Here is a 19,893-nt window from a genome sequence, read left to right as displayed (position 1 = left end):
ATACACATGCTCTAGTCCAACCTAACCATGCCATTCGAGAAGTTTGACTTTTCTCCCTAACATGAAAACACCATTTGAGTTGGTCCAAAGGGTCAATAATCAATACAACCACCATCCAATAGCCTACCAAAACCGACCACGCCACAGAAGAGCCTAGTGACCCTCTCTGCATTCATCACCATCATAGATCACTCCATATGACCACCACTACAACAACATGACCCCATCTCCAAGCTCAAGAAAAATGCCTCAAGATATCAAGCTTAGGCCATGGCGAGAGAAACTCCAGCCAATCGAAGGGAACAATCGTATTTTCAAAACAATGATAGAGAAAAAAGACAAAAATACTTGAAGCACTTGTGGTCAATTAGCCCAAACAACACAAGTTCCAAAGCTCAAAGAATTTTGCATACACATAAGCAGACAAAAAAACCCACAATGATTAGTCCAATAATGCAGTGAGTATACTGAGATCACAGCTACCAACATGAGACCCTTTCTTAAGTTGAAAAGGCAAAATGCAAGTGTGATAATGTTCAAATCAACAAAAATGCATATTATTGTAGTCCAGAGCAAGTCAATACAACAATGCAAGGTCCAAACAGGATCACAAACAAGCACCCAATGTTACCACCTTGGCAACCAGTACCAGTACCCCACAACACTAGCAACAGTCAAAATGTAAGGTTGCCAGATTTGCGAGTAAGAACAGGTCACTACCCAGCCAATATACAAGTCACCAAGATGAGACAAAGGAACAGGAACAACAAATGCAAGGTTCTAAAACCTCCAACAATAGATAACATTACACACTCAGTCCCAAAATCAGTCAAAAATAATAGTATGCAGTAATGATAGCACAGAAAGCTGCAAAACCGCCAATACTGATCATTTGATATCACGTGACAATAAGAAGATCAACACACTACTGACACTAATAAGAATGTGAATCGAAAGAGAGAATACAAGAACTGAGAGAATGCATTAACATGCAATGAAATCCATAATGCAAAACATGAGACATATCATACAAAACCACTTAGTTGATAGACCCAACAATGCATCCGATCTCAATCTCTTCAAGTAGATATGACATGATACAAAAAGAGGAGTGGAGTACATATAAACCTGAGGACAACACCCTAGACTTCTCCATGTGACCATTTAAAGTAATTCCACCGGAAAATCACATGCAAGGATAACTGGGCTGCACACCAGACTTGCAGCGGACCAAAGGTTGCCATTAAGTTTGTTTCTCCTCAAACCACCTGTACTTGCTACTGGCGAAAAGAAGCTGAAAGGAAGGTTACTGGAAAGGGGGGATCAGCTGAGGAAAAGCAAGAGCAGTGACTATAATGGGGAGATAGCAAAGCTCTAGCAGCAAGCCCAAGCAACAACAAAGCCTTTACACAATAGATAGAGCTCAACTGGTTTGAGCATGTGGGTGTGTACATGGGTGGAGTGGTTTTGTTATACATCAATTGGCTCCTAATAGTACACTTTGAATCTACCCTACCATAACAACTTGCAACTTTATCATTTTGCACGAGTCTAGAAGGCAAGCTTCAAGATAGAACTAAACAGGTAGAACCTTCTGCCAGAGTGCAGCAGCCCAATTGAGAGAATGTGTGAGCTTTCAAGATATAACACAGCTTCATAATCCTTACTTTGAAGTGTACTTACCTTCTGGCTGGGTGCAAAAGGTCTGGATGAATACCAACCATCAAGTACAATACTTACTGCATCTTCTTTTGAAACAAATGTAGACCCTTCTAAGTAGAAATGGAATATAGTTTCACGAAGGATATAAAATCATGATGCATGCAATCCATCCTTTAGTTGCTCTATTTCCAAGTCGTATTCATAACCACATTTCCCCACGTTACTCTTGAGCGTTCAGAGAATTGCTGGTAACTACAAGTGAAAATCTCATAAACACCCCAGTAATCTAATAGAAGTTTGCCATCAGAATGATAATGATAGAGCAATAATCTCATACGAGTGTACAGTTTCATTCAAATGAATAGAACACCTAAAATAGCCAGGATCAGACAAGGAAAAGAACTAAAGTCCATTCTTTAACTGGACAAAATGGATACCCCAAATCAAGCACTTTTAAGGCAAGGCTTCTTATTAAGAAGCTCATCCTGATGATTACAATCAATGTGCACCCACAATTGCATAATAATACAAGGATCCATCATGAAGCTTCAACATTGTTAGGTCGTAACTGCTCATTTCATCTCCATCTAGTTTGGGAGTGCTTGCAGATCTGATCTGAGAGAGCACACAGCACAGACTGATGAAGCACTTTCCCAAACTGCACATCTGCATTGAGAACATGCAAGTTTACCTGTCTAAGCATAATTGAAGTATCAAATGATAGCTGTGAGTGAAAATTCCAAATTGCATATGATTCCAGCATATCCCATTAGAATCAAATGCAAACTGCAATGCTTTATCCCGCTGGCTTTGTCCTTCAAAATCAGATGAACGGGCTGCAATCGACAGTTTGCCCCCTACACCAACAAGAGGCAAAAACCTCTTCTTGATTTAATGTTAATAGATATGAGATACCCTTTCTTAGAATGGCTGCATCTCCTCATCATCATTGTTTTTTCCTGTTAATGGTACATAGCGGACAGGCAACTTTTCAAACTCAACCTGGTCCAATTGGTTGCTTTCTTTCAATTTACGGTACCTGATACACCATACAACGTTGTTAAAAGTTCCATGCCACACTGCATTGATCTTATCAATTAAGGACAAAGAATGGGTGAAAGAAGATGATGAGGCTTACTTGAACCAATTGAACCAGCATACACCAATCATAATTACACCCAGTCCAGCTACTTTCAAAGTTGTGAAACGGTCACCAAGAAAGATGACAGCCACCTAATTCAACATGGCTCTCTATCAAAATTAGTCACAATATCAAAAATGATACCTTGAAACATGCAAAATCAATAGGCCATGGAAGGAGACAGTTGTTTGCAGAACCTGCTGCTACTTTTATGGTTTGAATCAACAAATATTACATCAGAGAGGTACAAAGAAGCAATGCTCAACAAATGGAGGATACAGAGAAGTACAAACAAGTATTATTTGAGTTCATTGTAAGCAAGCTTTAAAAATAGGAACTCTAGTGAAAGGGATTGGGAATGACGCGCGCCAATAGCATTACACTTTGAGCCCACTCCTCTCAGAGAAAAAAGGACATACTGCAACGTGTGTGTAGGTGTCATTTGATGAGTTGCTAAAGAGAGTCACTTTTATTGGCCCTCAATGTAGTGATTAGGTTGAGAACTATCCAAACTCCAAATTAAACGTCGACATACAACTCCTTTAATGTCTTCAATCTGCCAATTATGCTAAAATTTCTGAATTTGTTACAGAGTAACAAAATTGCCTCGTGTAATCTCTGGTTTGAGGGCATTTCACACATCCATTTGGTGCCTGGGCATTTCAATTATATGTAAATATAATCAACCATCGATGAGAGACAAAAGGGTATTAGGACTAGTTACTATTGCTTCTAAGCACATTACAACAAATCCTCAGGCAAATGCCTCAGAATCATGGATCCCTACACCAAGTCTGAAAATATAACTCCAGCATGAAAATGCAAAATCCAGCCTTTAGACTACTTTTGAAGAGATCAACAATACTACGGTACACACCGAAATATTTGACCCTTATTAAATGCTTAGTGGTGTAGAGAGTGTCTGCACCTTTACACACCCTAACACAAGACACCATAAAGTGTGTTCACATACATAAGTGATAAATAACTAACAGAATGCAAAAGGAACAAAAGAAGAATATGGTGAATGAATGAATGCTAAATGAATGAAGGAAATAGATATAGATGAAGGGGTACTCAAGGAGCGGAGCCTATCCAACAATTAGTGCCTCGTGGAAAAAGACTAAGTGAGAGTGTTGGGGAGTGGCATCCTCTGAGAATTCCAAGTGCTCCAAACCACCACTGATGGAGTAGAAAACCAATTTAGACAGTAGAAAACTGATTTAGAGAGCTGAAAACAGCAAAGCAATAGACCAAATGTTGAAACAAAGCACTCTCTAGCACTGGAAACATAGCAGTATACAATCCGCCGACAGTCTCTGATGGTGTGCGAAGCACCTAGCAGCAAAATGTAGCTACCTAAAGAGGATCTGAGAGGAGGCAACTGATGAAGATGTTGATAGCAATCCTGGAACCAAAAATGCAGCCTCTTGCTGAAATGATGAGAATGACTAGTGACAGCAATCGTAGGTGATGGAGGAGGAGAACCAAAACACGGCAGCAAATGGTCCTCTATAGTGTCACAATACAATAGAAAAAGAACTTCTTTCCTTTATTATTGGATAGTCAATTACTTATTAAATTTGTTTCCTATGTACTCCATAGAATCTAGAAAAGTGCATTAGAGCTGGCCACTAATGAGGGGTCACAGGTTATGGTGGACCCACACAATGGGTTAGAAGAAAGATAGTGCACAATTCCACCCATACCACTTGATTGGGCACCTATGATTAGAACTCAAGCACATCAAGGTCAAATTGGCACATGGAAGGTATTAATTCCTTAAAATATGGGCTAGGTACACCAAAATAGATCATTATAATCAGCAAGATGGCACAATCATGAAAAGTCTTCATAATGTGCATGTGTAGACTGGAAGTTTAAAATGTGCATATCTTTGTATGGAAAACTCAAATGAGGATTCTAGGACCATCTTTAATGTACTTGAACAGAGCTTTCATATAATATCCATATTAAGGGGTCTCTAAATAAAATTTTGAAGCCTCGAATTCGGCTAAAAATGCTAATCCTAAAAAATAGGGATGACATTCTAAAACTAGTATTTGTTGTAACAGTTTTACTAAATTTGGTTGTTTCTATTTCTTGACAATTCTCAACCCAACAACAAATGCCATAAAGAAGAGACAAGTGTCACGCTTCCAAGCATCCCACCACTTCTCTCCCTTCATGACATGTGGCTGGACACTTGTCTTGTGCTACTCTACTTTCCCTCAACTTTATGATGTGTGACAAGATGATACATTCAAGTTTATGATGTGTGACAAGACAATTGATCGATGCTATATTCAAGTTTTCCCATTGTGTCTTTGTCTCTAACATCAGCATCCGGGATTTATTTCCTATTATATCTACACTTTGGATTCATTACATTATTTTTATCATTGTGAAAGGGTGCTAGGGAAACTGAAATTTCCCTTACACGGCAGCACCCCTTTGCATTGTATTGTGTATATATGTTGGGAATTTGAAATGGAGGAAAACCTATAATTATAGGTATTTCTCCAAACGAAAAACTATACATTGTATAGCATGATTCCCCTTCACCTCATCAAGTGGAGCATTCTTGAGCACTCCTTGCCCACTCAAGATTCCAAGCAGCTACCACACTCTCTTCAGCAGTTTTCCAAATGAAAAACTATACATTGTATAGCATGATTCCCCTTCACCTCATCAAGCGGAGCTTGAGCACTCCTTGCCCACTCAAGATTCCAAGCAGCTACCACACTCTCTTCAGCAATTTTCCCTTTACCTAATCATACTTTGTCATCGACACTCGCCACATGATTGTTCTTAAATGGAGGATCCTACTATTAGTATTCAATGTATCCATACATGTCATCTCCTAGTTGTGAGCTCTATAAGAATTTGACAAAGACAGAGGAGATCTGACTATCTCTATATTTGCATTTCAGTTTCCAACCTAGAGTTAGTCTCTGTCACACTGTTTAGTTTAGTCGTGCATTTTGTCTTTTGCAACATGGCAGTCCTAGCGGCAACATTTCAGCAAACAGCAGCATTCATTGCTGATCAGACAGCATCCAAGATGTGGGACAGCACCAAATGCAGTAGATAATGTGTTGGATCAATGTCGATGCATAGAGAGAGAAAAATAGTCAATGCAGTATCAGCTGATGACATGGCAGCATGTACGGCAGCCAACAGTGAAATTATAGTTGCAGATGATGATTTAGCTCAATAGTTTTGTGAACACCCAGTGGTAAGAAGCTCTTCTAGGCTCTAAATGCTACTTTTGGGTTTGAATAGCAGCACTCTGTGAAGGTCTCCTCTTCAAAGCTCTAGTTCCTCTCGTTTGGCGATGATACCATGTGAGAGTGCACAATGGAAGAGGACAAATCTGCATTGAGCTGAGAAAGAATGCTGAATACAATGCTACTACAGAAACACCTTGCATGTTCTGATGTGCATCAATGAGGGTGTGAGAATGTGGCAGAAGATTATTGAAACTAGTAGGCAATAATGAGAGAATGGAGCTTGCTGCAATTCAGGATCCGTTAGGAGTATGACACTGTTAGCAGTCAAGTGTGCCTTGTGTGGTCATCTCCTCCCTATGAGCCTCAATCTGAGTCAAATAAGGACATTAGGAGCTCTGACATTGTATTTATCTACCGTTTTATGTGTTTTAGACACTTTAGATGGAGGGCACATTAGTGCATTTCTTTTTGTGCACTTTTGGTCATTTTTAGGGGTTTGCCCACATTTAGGGTTTTGCCTCTTATTTGTACCTATATAGGCAGCCTGCCCTCCCACTCTCATCATCCATTATCCATCATTGATCCTTTGTGATCAGCCAGCCCTCCTCATTCTCTCATCCCCCTACTACTGTCTCACGCCCACACTGACATGTGGAGCTGCATGTTGGGGCTAACTATTGCAGGCTTGTACCTTCAGCCATTGCAATCACATTGTTCCTTCTCTCTCCTAGTTCTCTCTTTTTCTCCTCCTCTCCATGTTCACTTTCCTCTTTCTGTTGCACACTTGCCACTCTCACATGGTATTAGAGCCATGCGTGGAAGCTGAAGATCTTCACGATTCCAATCATCTTCATCGTCAATTTTGGGGGCTGCGCATCTACGTTTTGCCTCATACATTGCTGGGAAGCCTTCTAACAAGCTAGGCCACCTATTCTCTGGTCTGCCCCTCTATGTTTTGCAAGCAGCCCTTCAGTCCAACACTCGTTTCAGGCAATTGGCTCTCTCATGTTGCTGGGCGGTAGCTCCTAACTGTTGGCAAGTCATTTCCAAGTGCAGGCGACCCTTTTTCAAGTGGACAAACACGTGTACTTCCTACATTCAACTGTTGGGGGTCTCCCCCTTAATTGGGCAGCATCATAGCAGCCTAGGCAGCCTGTTTTCATACAGCCAAATTCCAGCATCTTCTTTGTTTTCTTGCAAGTATTTCTTAAAGGACATCTATAACTGATACATATGCTATGGGGGATCGTGTGGGTCGAGAGGACTGACCACCGTCCTCTCTCACTTTCCCGCTATTTTCTTCCGAGGTTTCGAGTACCCAATTGGCATTGATGGCACCTACTGAGCACATGCCAGTCCTACCCTCTCTACCTGCCGCACAAGCTAGATGAGACCACCTACTCTCTATGGTCATGCCACATGGAGTGTCTCCTCAATGACTGTGACCTTTGGGATTTTGTTTTTGTCCCTACATCCTGACCTGCCTAGATCCTCATGATGGCATGACCATGGATTTGACAACTTTATGGGATCCGTTGAATGCCACAGCCCACTCTTTTCTCTTTTTGAGTTGTACAAATTCCATACTCATGCATGTTAGATGCATCTGCACTACTACAAAGATTTGGAGGAGATTGGCATCTCTCTTCAAGATCCAGACATTTTGGCATCAATTATCTCTTGAGTTGAAGCTACAGCAACTTTTTGTTGCAGATTCCCCTACAATGAGGGATCACATCCACAAGATGAAGGAGCTTCAAGATGAGCTTCCATCCCTTGGTACATGCATTTCTTCAAAGGACCTAGCTATGACACTTCCCTCACATCTTTCGTCACCAACATATGATGTGTTCTACACCGGCCTTCTCATTTCTCATAACCGGTAGACACTCACTTGGGAGGAGCTAGTCCCATTGATCCTTGAGCAGAATGCACATCACAATGAGCCAAATACCAACATATGATGTGTTCTACACCAATCTTCTCATTTCTCATAACTGGAAGATGCTCACTTGGAAGGAGCTAGTCCCATTGGTGCTTGGGCAAGATGCACGTCACAATGAGCCAAATTTTTGCAGAGCCCATGCACATGGCTATGCATATGTGGCTTTATCTATAGGTACAGAATAAGCCAAGCAAAAAAAAGGGAAAAGGAAGAAGTTGGAGTCATCTTTCAGCTATGATACACCTTTTATGAGGAAACATACAGGATATCCCACGTGTCCTCATTGTGGGAAGGCCTCGCACCTCGAGGACAAGTATTGAAGGATATATCCTCAGCTTCGTCCAAGAGCAAAGGATGGATCTACATCAAAGCCTTTGTCTACCTCTTCTTCATCACCTGTTATTTCCACCAAGCTTGTGTTTCTACACATTTATCAGGTGAAGGATCCTTATTCGATTATCTCATCTATAGAAACAAGGAACGGCCATTCCAGATTGTAGAAACGGCCTAACACATTCCAAACGCTCCGAGGAGGTGAAATGGCCAAGGAACATTCCTTGTCATTCCCAAGGCCGTTCCCTATTTGGAACGGCCATTCCAAGCCTGTTGACCAAAAATTGACGTTTTTTCTAGTTTTTCCCTTTTGCTTATGTCACACTCCTACCACATGTTCACCCATCTCCATTGCCTAATGTGCACACACTAATCTCTCTCTCTCTCTCTCTCTCTCTCTCTCTCTCTCTCTCTCTCTCTCTCTTTGTGGTTGAAGATTCAAAGTGTCAAGACAACCCACAAGCCAATCAGGAGTCCATGCAAAGTTTAAATTTGATGCATTATCAACTCTTGCAAATCATGATCAATTCTCAACCTATCCTCAATTCCAAGGTAATCATCCATTTATATTGTCTAATTTCAAGGGAAATTGGAATAATTGGGGCAATTCAGGGCATTTAGGAGCTATGGGGCTAATCGAGTCAATTTTGGGACATTTGGATCAATTTGGAGCATTGCAGGGTATTGGAGCAATTAGAGGAATATTCTTTACGGCAACTTGGGTCATGCAAGGCATATTTGGGGCACTTAAGACATGTGTCGTTCCCCCCATTCCCATTTCTCGACCTTGGATGTTCCCCCATTCCACGGGGTCTCATTCCCATTCCCCCTTCCAAGTAACTGTGTCTCGTCTTCTGAGCAGCCCTTACTCGTTCATAGTGGTGCATCAAGTCATATGACTCCCCGAGGTGATTTGTTACAGGATCTCCGTCTGTCCAAGGATACCATCACTACTATTGATATTTCTTCAATGCCTATTAGTGGTGTTGGCACCTTGTCTCTATTGTCTGATTGTCCCTTGAGCTCCATTTCTAAGGCTCTACATGTTTCGGACTTGCGCTTTTCTCTCCTCTCAATTTATGGCCTTCCTAGTCTTGAGACCCACATTGTCTTCACCGAGCCGGCCATCTTTGTTGAGGATTCTTCTACAAGAGCCACTTTTATGACAAGTTGGCAAGAAAGGGGACTATCTATGCTCCATTCCCCTTCCATTATGCAGGGCCCTCCAAAGAAGCTTTCTATTGCCACACTCATTCCCGATTATGCACCATTTATCCCCAAGTTCCATCCCATCCCCCACCATCTCCTCTGGTGGTTCCCTCTTACCTTCCATCCTTTTCAAAAGGGGACAATATTTGTGATGCGATTGTGGATTTCCTAGCCCTCTATGTTTCAAAGGAAGCTTCCCAAGATCGTGAGGAGTTTCTTCAACGTTTCCACTCTACTTTGGGCCTTTCTTTTATCATTTATGCGACTAACCCTTTTCATCGTCATCGAGCCATCATCCCCTGCTGCTTGGCCCTCCGTTCCTATTGCTTCTATGCAACTTATGGTGCCTTCAATAGTTCCTCGCTATCATCTCATAGTTGGATTAGAGGCTTAGCTCGCCCCTTCATTCTCTCTTTATTCCTCTTGGTGTTCACTTTCCTCTTTCCATTGCGCACTCTCACAAACACACTCTCCATCTCATACCTCTAGCTCAATCCTCTAGACACAAGAGTTCAGGTTACAGTTTTCATTCCCTACATAGTTTATTTATTCAATGAGCATTGTATATTCAGTATTCATTCATTCATTCATCCAGTTCTTCACAGTGTTCATTGTCTCTAAGTTATCCTAACCCTAACTATATTTTGTTGAGTTTACACTTTGTTATGTGCTATCACTTATGTTTCTACATTACAGTATTTCTTCGCATGGTATCAAAGCGAGGTTATCTTTGATGAAACCTTGGACTTTGATTTGAAAGCCCTTCGCAAGAAGCAAGAATAACCCAAGGGCAAGTTGACTTCGAACACGTCTTCATCACATCGTCATGATGCTCCTCAGCCTAGCATATCAAGACATGAGATAGAGTGGGCCTCACAACTTGCTCCTTTAACTTCCAACATGGCTGGAGAGTCTTCGAACTACCATGGAGTCCATAGACCATACGAGATCTCACACGCCAAATACAATCTCATCCTCATGTATCAAGCTCAACAACAAATTAAAGGTGATTTTAAGTTTTTCCCTTTAGATTCAATGCACCAGCCTAATGACTTTGCAAGAAGGGCAGAAGCTTCACAAAGGACTGGCCATCCAGATGTGGAAACTGGCATGGAATACAAACCATTTTCCTCTCTACCTCTTTCATCTCTTCCATACACATCTCCACCTTCATTCACTCCTATATCAAGTACACAAATCAATACTCAATCTTTTGGATTTACTTTTCTCTCTAGTCTTGGTAGGCCATTGGGCAACCACCGTGCACCTTTGTCCGATACCCTAGTTGCTTTAGGGTGGGAGGCCTTGGGGTAAACAAACACAACAAAACTTTGGGTTGACATTTCTTTCACCCAAGAGGGGATGTTGAGCTAAAATATATACTACATGTTAAATTAGCCTCTTGAACAACCCCAAAAATGCTAAATTTGTAGGCAAATCTAAAAGGAAAATGCCATTCCTTAAGGGTAAGAAACAACCCTTTGAAAAGAAACAATATATAAGGCCAAAGTTAAGTCAAGATGACTTTGATAAGGCCAAAAAAGAAAGGTTGTGTTTCAACTGTCTATCTCCTAACTATGCTACCTAGAATTGCCCTCAAAGGAAAAAGGGGGAAGATAAAGGAAAGGATAAGGACAAAGGCAAGGGTAAAGAGAAACAAATCCATGTAGTGCAAACCCTAGAATTAAAGGGGCATGAAAAGTATAAATCTTTAGAGGTCTTGCACAAGGATGTACAACACATGTGTTGTATGTCAACTTCTATATGGCAGCCTACTTTTGGGCCACATGATTTAGTTAGAGTACATGGATTGATAGCTCAAAAGAGAGTTAGAGCCATAATTGATGACTCTGCCATCCACAACTTCATAAATTATGCACTTGTCAAAAAATTGAAACTTCCCCAACAAAAGAGTAGGCATCAATATGTTGTTCGTATGATGCAAGGTCAGGATAATAAAATATGGGATACAATGGTATCCAATTTGGAAATTGAGATCCAAGGATATAAAGATAAGCTTGATTTCCAAATTATGAATATGGAAAGAGCCGATATTGCTTTAGGGAGGGAGTGGCTATGGGGATTGGAACCATCCTTAAAGCATAGTTATCATCATAATACACTGGAATTTGAAAGGGATGGTAAGACTTTTGTGATTCAAGGTGAACATGAAGTATCTGATAACCCTTTGATGTGTTCCCTTAAAGTTCAGAAGCTGATAAAGAAGGAAGCTTGTGAGGTATATATGTTATGGTTCCTTCTTATACAGAACACTTTAACTTTTTGTAATATAAAGCAACAATTTTCTTATGTTTGTGAGTTGAATGTAAATAATGAATTAAGTGGTTTGTTAGATGAATTTAAAGATGTGTTTCCTTTTGATTTACCAAGTGGCCTTCCACCAGATAGGGGTGATGTAAATCACCCAATTGACATAGATAGGGATACACACCCTATTTCTAAACCACCTTATAAGCTAAGTGAAACACAGCACCAAGAAGTCAAAAGACAAATTAAGGATTACTTTGAAAAAGGGTTTATACAACCCAGCAATTCACCTTGGACTTTGCTAATTTTATTGGTAAAGAAAAAAGATGGTTCTATGCGACTTTGTGTTGATTATAGAGCACTTAATAAAATAATGGTGAAGAATAAATTTCCTATGCCCAGAATGAAATATCTTTTTGATCAATTATAAGGGGCAAAATTCTTCACAAAGATTGATTTAAGATCACGCTATCATCAAGTAAGAATTAAGGCCCACGATGTTCCTAAGACGACATTTCGTACTAGATACGGACATTATGATTTTTTGGTGATGCCTTTTGGCCTCACTAATGCACCAGCTACTTTTATGAAGCTGATGAATAGTGTGTTACGGCCCTATCTAGGACGTTTTGTAGTAGTCTTCTTGGATGATATCTTGATCTTTAGTAAATCAAGAGAAGAACATTTGAAACACTTACGGTTAATATTCCAATTGTTAAAAACCCATTCCCTTTATGCGAAGAAAACTAAATGTAAATTCGTCGCACAGGAGGTCAAATATTTGGGGCATATTATCTCGAAAGAGGGAATCAAGATGAATCCAAAAAAAGTAAGGGCAATTATTGAATGGCCATCTCCAAGGAACCTGGAAGAGCTGCAAATCTTCCTAGGTTTATTTGGATTTTATCGTAGATTCATTCGAGATTATGCCAAAATAGTTGTTCCAATGACGGACCAACTTAAAGGGAAAGGGAAGATCTTTAATTGGGGAACAGACCAAAATGAAAGTTTGCAAAAACTTAAGATAGCCATTGCTACAGCTCCAGTACTATTAATTGTGGATCCCAATAAACAATTTGTGGTTGAAGCTGATGTCAGTGATAGAGCAATAGGCGCAGTCTTATTACAAGAAGGTCGACCAGTTGCTTTTGAAAGCAAGAAATTAAACCGCGCAAAACGGAATTATTCTGTTTATGAGAGGAAGCAGTATGCAATAGTACATGCAATGAAGAAATAGAGGCACTATTTGTATGGTGCCAAACTTTTGATCTTGTCGGATCATGAAAGCATTAAGTGGCTTAATGACCAACCGGATCTACAAGGGCGTAAAGCTAGATGGGCCGAACTTCTCCAAGAGTTCGACTATGAGATAAGATATAGAAAAGGAAAGTACAATATAGTGGTTGATGCGCTCAGCAGAATGCCCATTACAAATTAATTGAGTTTTACTCCATTCACTTCCGATTTGCTTGAATCCTTAAAAGGAAAATTCTAGGATGATCCGGCATATTCCAACATATGGGAAGCAATAGGAAACAGGGATCCAAATGGAAGGGTCTCCATTGAGGAAGGAACATCTGAGGGTGTTCAACAAGAAAATGAAGCATCAGGGGTTGCTCAAATGGGATTCAAGTGGAAGAATTTTACCATTGATAATGGTTATTTACTCTACAAGGGTAGGGTGTGTGTCCCGAAAGATGAAGAAATAAGGCGCCAGATACTCTTTGAGTGTCATGATACCCCTAGTGCGGAACATTCAGGAGTTAATAAGACTTATAGTCTTATTAAAATGCAATTTTATTGGCCTGGAATGAATAAGGACGTCCTTGACTATATGATCAAATGTAGTAAATGGCAGGTTAATAAAGCTGAAAGATTGAAAATGAGAGAACTTCTCCACCCATTAGAGATTCCTTCAGGAAAATGGGAGGGTATCTCCATGGACTTTATTGTCGTGTTACCCAGAACATAGAGGGGGCACAACTCTGTGTGGGTGATTGTGGATAGGTTAACCAAAATGGCTAGGTTTATTCCAACTTCAACTGATGTTAAGACACCAAAATTGGCTAGATTGTTCATAGAGAACATATACCAATTGTATGGCCTTCCGGCAAAAATATAGTTTCTAATCGGAATAGAAAATTTGATAGTCAATTTTGGCGTACTGTATTTAGGAAATTGGATACTAAACTTAGCATGAGCACAGTGGAGCACCCGCAAACAGATGGGCAAACAAAAAGGGTTAACCAAATCCTTGAAGATATGTTGAGAGCATAAAGACAAACTAATTGGGAATAGTATTTACCGATAGCAGAGTTTGCATATAATAGTGTCAAGCACTCTTCCACTGGATATAGTCCATTTATGCTAATGTATGGGTTTCAGCCTAGAGCTCCTCATGCAATAGGACTGCACAAGGAAAAGGTTCAGGCAACAAAGGATTTTTTGGAGAATATGAATAGTATGTTAAATTTTGCTCAAGAAAATATTAAGAAAGCTCAAGACCGAGCTAGAGCTTATGCGGATTCTCACCGAAGAGACATCTCCTTTGAAGAAGGGGAATTGGTCTATCTTAGGGTGCCTAACAAACTAAAACCATGAAAACAGGACGATATCCAAAGCTTTCACCCAGGTATTGTGGTCCTTTCACAATACTTAAGAGGGTGGGTAAACAAGCTTATAAGCTCCAACTACCTACTGGTAGTAAAACACATCCAGTTTTTCATGTAAATTAAAAAAGAAGCTGGGTGATATAGATAATCTAATCTTAAATGATAACATTGAGGAGCTAATAGGTGACCAATCTATTCCACATGAACCAGAAAGAATTTTAAGTATTCGTAACATACGAACGAGGAATACTATTTATCAAGAATATCTGGTGAAATGGAAGAAAGCTCAACATGGAAGCGAGTAAGTACCTTAGGAAAAAGGTTTCCCAATTTATAGTTAGACCTTCCAAAAGTATCGTTTTCAAGGATGGAACCAATTCTTAAGGGAAAGGAAATGTTACATTTATGGTGTAATACAGGGGAACAAGTGAGAGATGACCGTCCAAGGGCCTTGGGCACCCAAACAGGGTCAAGGGGAGTCTAGGAAGTAAGTGAGTTTTAAAAATAGTGAAACTCACATGAAGGGGGCAGCTAGCAAGAGAGTCACAACTTGGGGAGTTCTAGCCAGCTACTTACTAGACGTGGCTGGGTGGAGAACGGAAGGTGTCTCTCGCGCTCATTTTCCAAAGAACACAGTGAGGGCACCGGCAGAAGAGAGTTCCAGATAGGTCTCGCATATAATATGACATATTTGTTAACACCCTCTCTCACATCATGGGTGATCTGATACAATACAATGGTACAATGAGAATGAATCAAAAACCATACAACATAGAACCACCAAGTAGAACCGTGGATACACAAGCAATGGGTAATCAAGCCACCACCAAGGTGCCTCGGAGAGAACCTGATGTTGATATCGATCGTACCAGCTCCTGAAGATAGAGAAGATTATAGTAGCTCTCAATGTCTGTCAACAATGCCTCTGATATAGCATATGTGACCATCCTGTTACCAATGCCGCAACGCATAAATGACCATGGATTCCCCTCCTTTGGCCAGACCACCAAAGTGTCCCCTCATGTGAGCTCCAGACAAAAGCCACCCACTATCTGCTGTCAAGTACCCAACCCATCATGAACTTGGGTGTCAATCCTAGCTCCAGGATTTGTACCAGTCAAACTTCGGTCGATGCGTCAGGGATGTCCCTCTCTGGATCTTGTGCATCTATATAGAAATATAGATGAGGCGCGGGTGCCCCATCTCACCACCCTCTCACACTCCCTCTTTGGCACTAGAGAGTCGTGAGAGATGACGTCATCACCACCACTAGAAAGCAGATAAGGAAGGGGCCACTAAGCCCTTCCTCCGCGATCCGAAGAAGAGGATCCCTTCTGCGCCTTGGACTTCACCTTGGCCAAAGGATCTGAGTCGAAATCTGAGGCAGACGATGGCTCGTCGGAGGAGTTCGCATCCCACTTTGTCTTCTACTCCTTTTTCTTCCTAGAAGCCGCTAACTCTTTGCAATCCTTCCATAAATGGCCCTTCTTGCCACAATGATAACGTTGGGCCTTCAACTTCTTCGTCTTTGAACCCCTCTCTAAAGCTGTAAAAGCCTCACTTGAACCTCCATAATGTGACAGAGGCCACCCCTGTAGTCGCAAAGTCGCCTCACGCTCAAGCAACATCGAGGACATATGAAGAAAACTGACAGAAGTCGTAGATGTCTGCACCTGTAAAGCATTTGCCACTCTATCAAGCTCCCGAGGAAGCTTGTAGAGTACCGTATCAACAAGATGTGCCTCTGATAGGGCAAACTGCATAGTGCGAAGATGGTCTTGGATTTGGGTAACTCGAAGTAGGAATGATTGGATTGTATCTTTGGTTTCAAACTTCAGTTGCTAGAGCTAGCCATAGAGAGTAACGGCCCTCATGGTGTAAGGAGCCTTTTACATCAACTGCAACTTCAACCATACGTCTGAAGCTATCCTACAAGAGGTGACCGCCAATAGGACTTCTTTGGAAATACACCAAAGTAAGGCCAAATAAGCACAAGCATCATCTGAATCCCATGTAAGCACTGCTTCCTCATGGCTGTCTTCATCAAAATCAGCTGGAACAGAAGGTTGTTGAGGGCGTGCAAGAGCTTCGCCAACCACGTACCATAACCGCTTCTGGATAAACCAATCCTTCATCACCGCACTCCACGTATAATAATCAAGTCCATGGAGCTTCTCATCAATGGATGTGCATGGAGGAGCCATCTGTAGAGGATTTAGAAGAGAAATAGAGAAGAGAAGATATTTGGAGAGGGAACACATCCAAAACACGAGAACAAACTTCAAAAAACACGAGTTCACATACAATAGAACCCAAAATCTAACCAAACGAAGACAAAAGCTGCTGCAAAAAATCAAAAAATCAGTCAAAAACTGCCAAAAATAGCAAAAACGGCCTGAAGGTACAGTCACCCAACCAAGGAGGAGTCAAGGACACCAAAACGCAGGCTGCGTACTGCCACAAATAGGCTGGAAAACTGTCACAGCAGTCTGAAAACTGAAAATGAAAGCAGCAGGGGGGCTATAGACAGCAAGCGATGGCAAATCTGCAAAAAACGCAAGTAAACAGGTCACCTGTATGGAACAGCAGTCACTTGATCAGCAAGGGTGAAACCAGTCCTGAAATCAATAAGAAAACACAACAAGAACACAAATCCTGAAATCTAATACCATGTCAGGAGTAGTGCAACAATGGAAGCGTAAACATAAGCTGTAATAATCTACTGAAACACAAGACAAAAGAGAAAGGGAAAGAAAGAATACAATACAGATGAGAACTCAAATGTATGCTCGGGAAAAGGAATCCATATATCGGACACGAGACTGTCACGTACAGCAGTGAGTCACTGGCTATGTGGGCACTGGCACCGGCTCCTCTCTCCACGAGACCTCCAAGTGGTGAACTGAACCGAGTGAGGAAGACCCCAAAATAAATAGGCACAAATAATGCCATAAAATATGTCAGGTCGACGGCCAACATTTAAAGATGGTAAATATGACCATAAAATGACACGATAAAAAATGCCTAAATAACCTAAATAATGTGCCCAAGCCTCTGCAGCTCAAACTCACACATGATTTCATTTATATTTCTATGTTATAGTATTTCTACACAAAAACGCAACCTTCTAGGTGCACAAGTAAGTAATACACTAAAGTTTCAAAAATATTAATCCATTAAAAAGAGTATCTGCACTTGCACTTCCTCCCACCTACTATCTCATCATGTTTCTACATTCAGTGGCGTCGAGGGCCCTTACCTTGCTATTATGGCACCATCTATACAACTGCATGACTTACTTTCCTTCCCAAGAAGGAAGAGTTGGATGACTCCAACTACGCTTTGTAGTCAGCCTTGTAGTCATGCAAGGTGGAGTGCATCCTCAACACCTTCAATCTATGGGACTTCGATATCAGCCCGGCTCCGCAATGGATTACCACATCAATTTCACATTTGAGCAAACAATTTTTTGAGATCGTCTCAACTCTCAAGCTCAATCTTTCCTCTCCTTAAGTTGCCATGATTCCATTCTCGTTCGTGTAGAGAGGATATACTCCACAAAAAATGCCTGGACCCGACTTACTTCTCTCTACTAGGTTCAAAATTTCACACCGCACATTACCCTCAAGATACTATTAGAGCAGTTTTTCATTGCTAACTCACCGACTATGAAGAACCACATCAACAAGATGGAGGAGATTTGATATGAGCTAGCATCCCTCAAAAAGAAGGTTTCTTTGGAGGACATGGTTGTGACCTTGTCACATCTCTCACCCCCTAAATACGATGCCATCTACACTAGTCTCCTCACCTCCAAGGTTCAAGATACCATCACGTGGGAAGAGCTTGTGCCAATGATTTTAGAACAAGGTACCCAGCATAAGAAGAGAGGTTCAAGTAAAGCAGGGATAGCTAGTCACGCTTTTGCAGCTAGCACATCTACAAGTGGCAATCAAAAGCAAAAGAAGGGCAAGCAACCGAAGAAAGAGAAGGACAAGCATGAGAAGAGAAAGTCCAAGGGTCATTCCAAGTGCCCACATTGTGAGAAGACAACCCATCTAGAGGAGAAATGTTATATCTGAAGGTAGAGTATGTACCAGGCAAGTGACCAAAGTATACACTCAGCCTGCCCTCACAATCTCTCTAACAAAGTGTACATGACCACTTGGGCCAAGTGGCTATCTACAAATGTTGAGTATAGAGCTGCTTGTTCGAAAGCCCGAGATGATGTATGATTGAGGCAGATGTTAGCACAAATCGACTTTCCACAAAGAAAGCTGACAATTCTTCATTGTGACAATCAAATTCGCCTGGCCATAGCCACGAACCCTATGTCTCATGCTCGCACAAAGCACATTGAGATCCAATACTAGCCTGCTCGAGACTGTATCTTGTATTTGGATCTGGATCTTGGATCAGAAGCTAGAGCTGGAGTATTATCCTATGACAAACAATGTTGTAGACATCTCCACAAAGGCTCTTTCATTGCCTTCCATTCTTCCTCATTTGTGCTATTTGGGAGTTCAAGCACACCTAGGATTCAGGTGCACTTCTTGTCATGGTCATCTCTTGGTTGTGAGCCCTAGATTCAATGAGTGAGGGACATTAGGAGCTCCGTCTAGTCACAGTCACATTAGTTTGGTCCATTTTAGTTAGTTTGTGGTTAGTATCCTTAATTTTGTGCCCACCCATGGTCTATGGGCCTCAGACACATTTGTGCCTATTTGAGTCATGTGTGCCATAGGCAGCCTATCAGTTGGCCAAGAATACACTCTCTCTTTCTGCACTTCCATTCTGTCTCCCAGATTCTTCTCCCACCTTATTCCCAGAACACTCACTGCAGCTACAGATTGTAGCACATGCAGGCGCTTTCTTGTATCAGCCTTCAACATCAACAACTGAGTTCTTTGTCACCTGCATCGTTGCTCTTCAGCATTCTTGTCTTTTGTTTGTGTGTTTCTTCTTTGTCACATTCTAACACCACCATAGTTCATGCAACAACTGGGTTGCACAACAAATATTGTAACAAACAGCTGTCAGCTTCTCCTCATGATAAGAAGGAACTGGAGCTAGTTGCGTTCGTTGTTCAAGTGTGAACTGAATCATATTAAACCTGAGTGCAATTTGCTATGTCTAATACAACAGCATACTGGAATATTCTAAAAAGAGTATTAATAGGAAAACCTGCAAAACGTGCATAAAGATACTGAAATATTCTAGAAGCAATACTGACAGACAAATGCAGAACAGACATATTTTTTGACACTCTCACCAAAATTGTGACCACCTCTTTAACCACTCCTGCCACTGTTAACGTCACGGCACTTGTTTTTGAGATAAGAAGGTACTCTGCCAGCACCTGCAATGTTTGCAAGCATATATATTAACCTATAGTACTTGGCTTGCTGAAACCTCTTATTCTTACTCCAATTGAAGTATAATAGGAATTAGAATCCTTTTTCAATAAAAAGTCTCTTTTAATGGATTGGC

At 41.1% G+C, this 19,893-nt stretch overlaps 1 protein-coding gene across 1 annotated transcript in view; it reads right to left on the bottom strand.

Annotated features, from left to right (window-relative positions):
- Nucleotides 1-1,938: 1,938 nt before the first annotated feature.
- The window catches only part of LOC148029751 (Nucleotide/sugar transporter family protein), a 37,551-nt gene continuing 19,596 nt past the window's right edge, over nucleotides 1,939-19,893 (bottom strand). The window contains exons 9-11 of the mRNA XM_087686063.1: nucleotides 19,676-19,762; nucleotides 2,801-2,895; nucleotides 1,939-2,701 (exon numbers count right to left, since the gene is read on the bottom strand). Of these exons, the coding sequence (XP_087542189.1) occupies nucleotides 2,584-2,701; nucleotides 2,801-2,895; nucleotides 19,676-19,762 (300 nt within the window). The 3' untranslated portion in view covers nucleotides 1,939-2,583. The remainder of the gene's footprint in view (nucleotides 2,702-2,800; nucleotides 2,896-19,675; nucleotides 19,763-19,893) is intronic.

Source organism: Lygodium microphyllum, chromosome 10, assembly GCF_053477565.2.
Source record: "Lygodium microphyllum isolate KBCC chromosome 10, Lygodium_microphyllum_v1.1.10, whole genome shotgun sequence".
Taxonomy (NCBI): domain Eukaryota; kingdom Viridiplantae; phylum Streptophyta; class Polypodiopsida; order Schizaeales; family Lygodiaceae; genus Lygodium; species Lygodium microphyllum.
The sequence above is the reverse complement of the archived record's forward strand: the minus strand, read 5'-3'. Positions and strand labels throughout refer to the sequence as shown.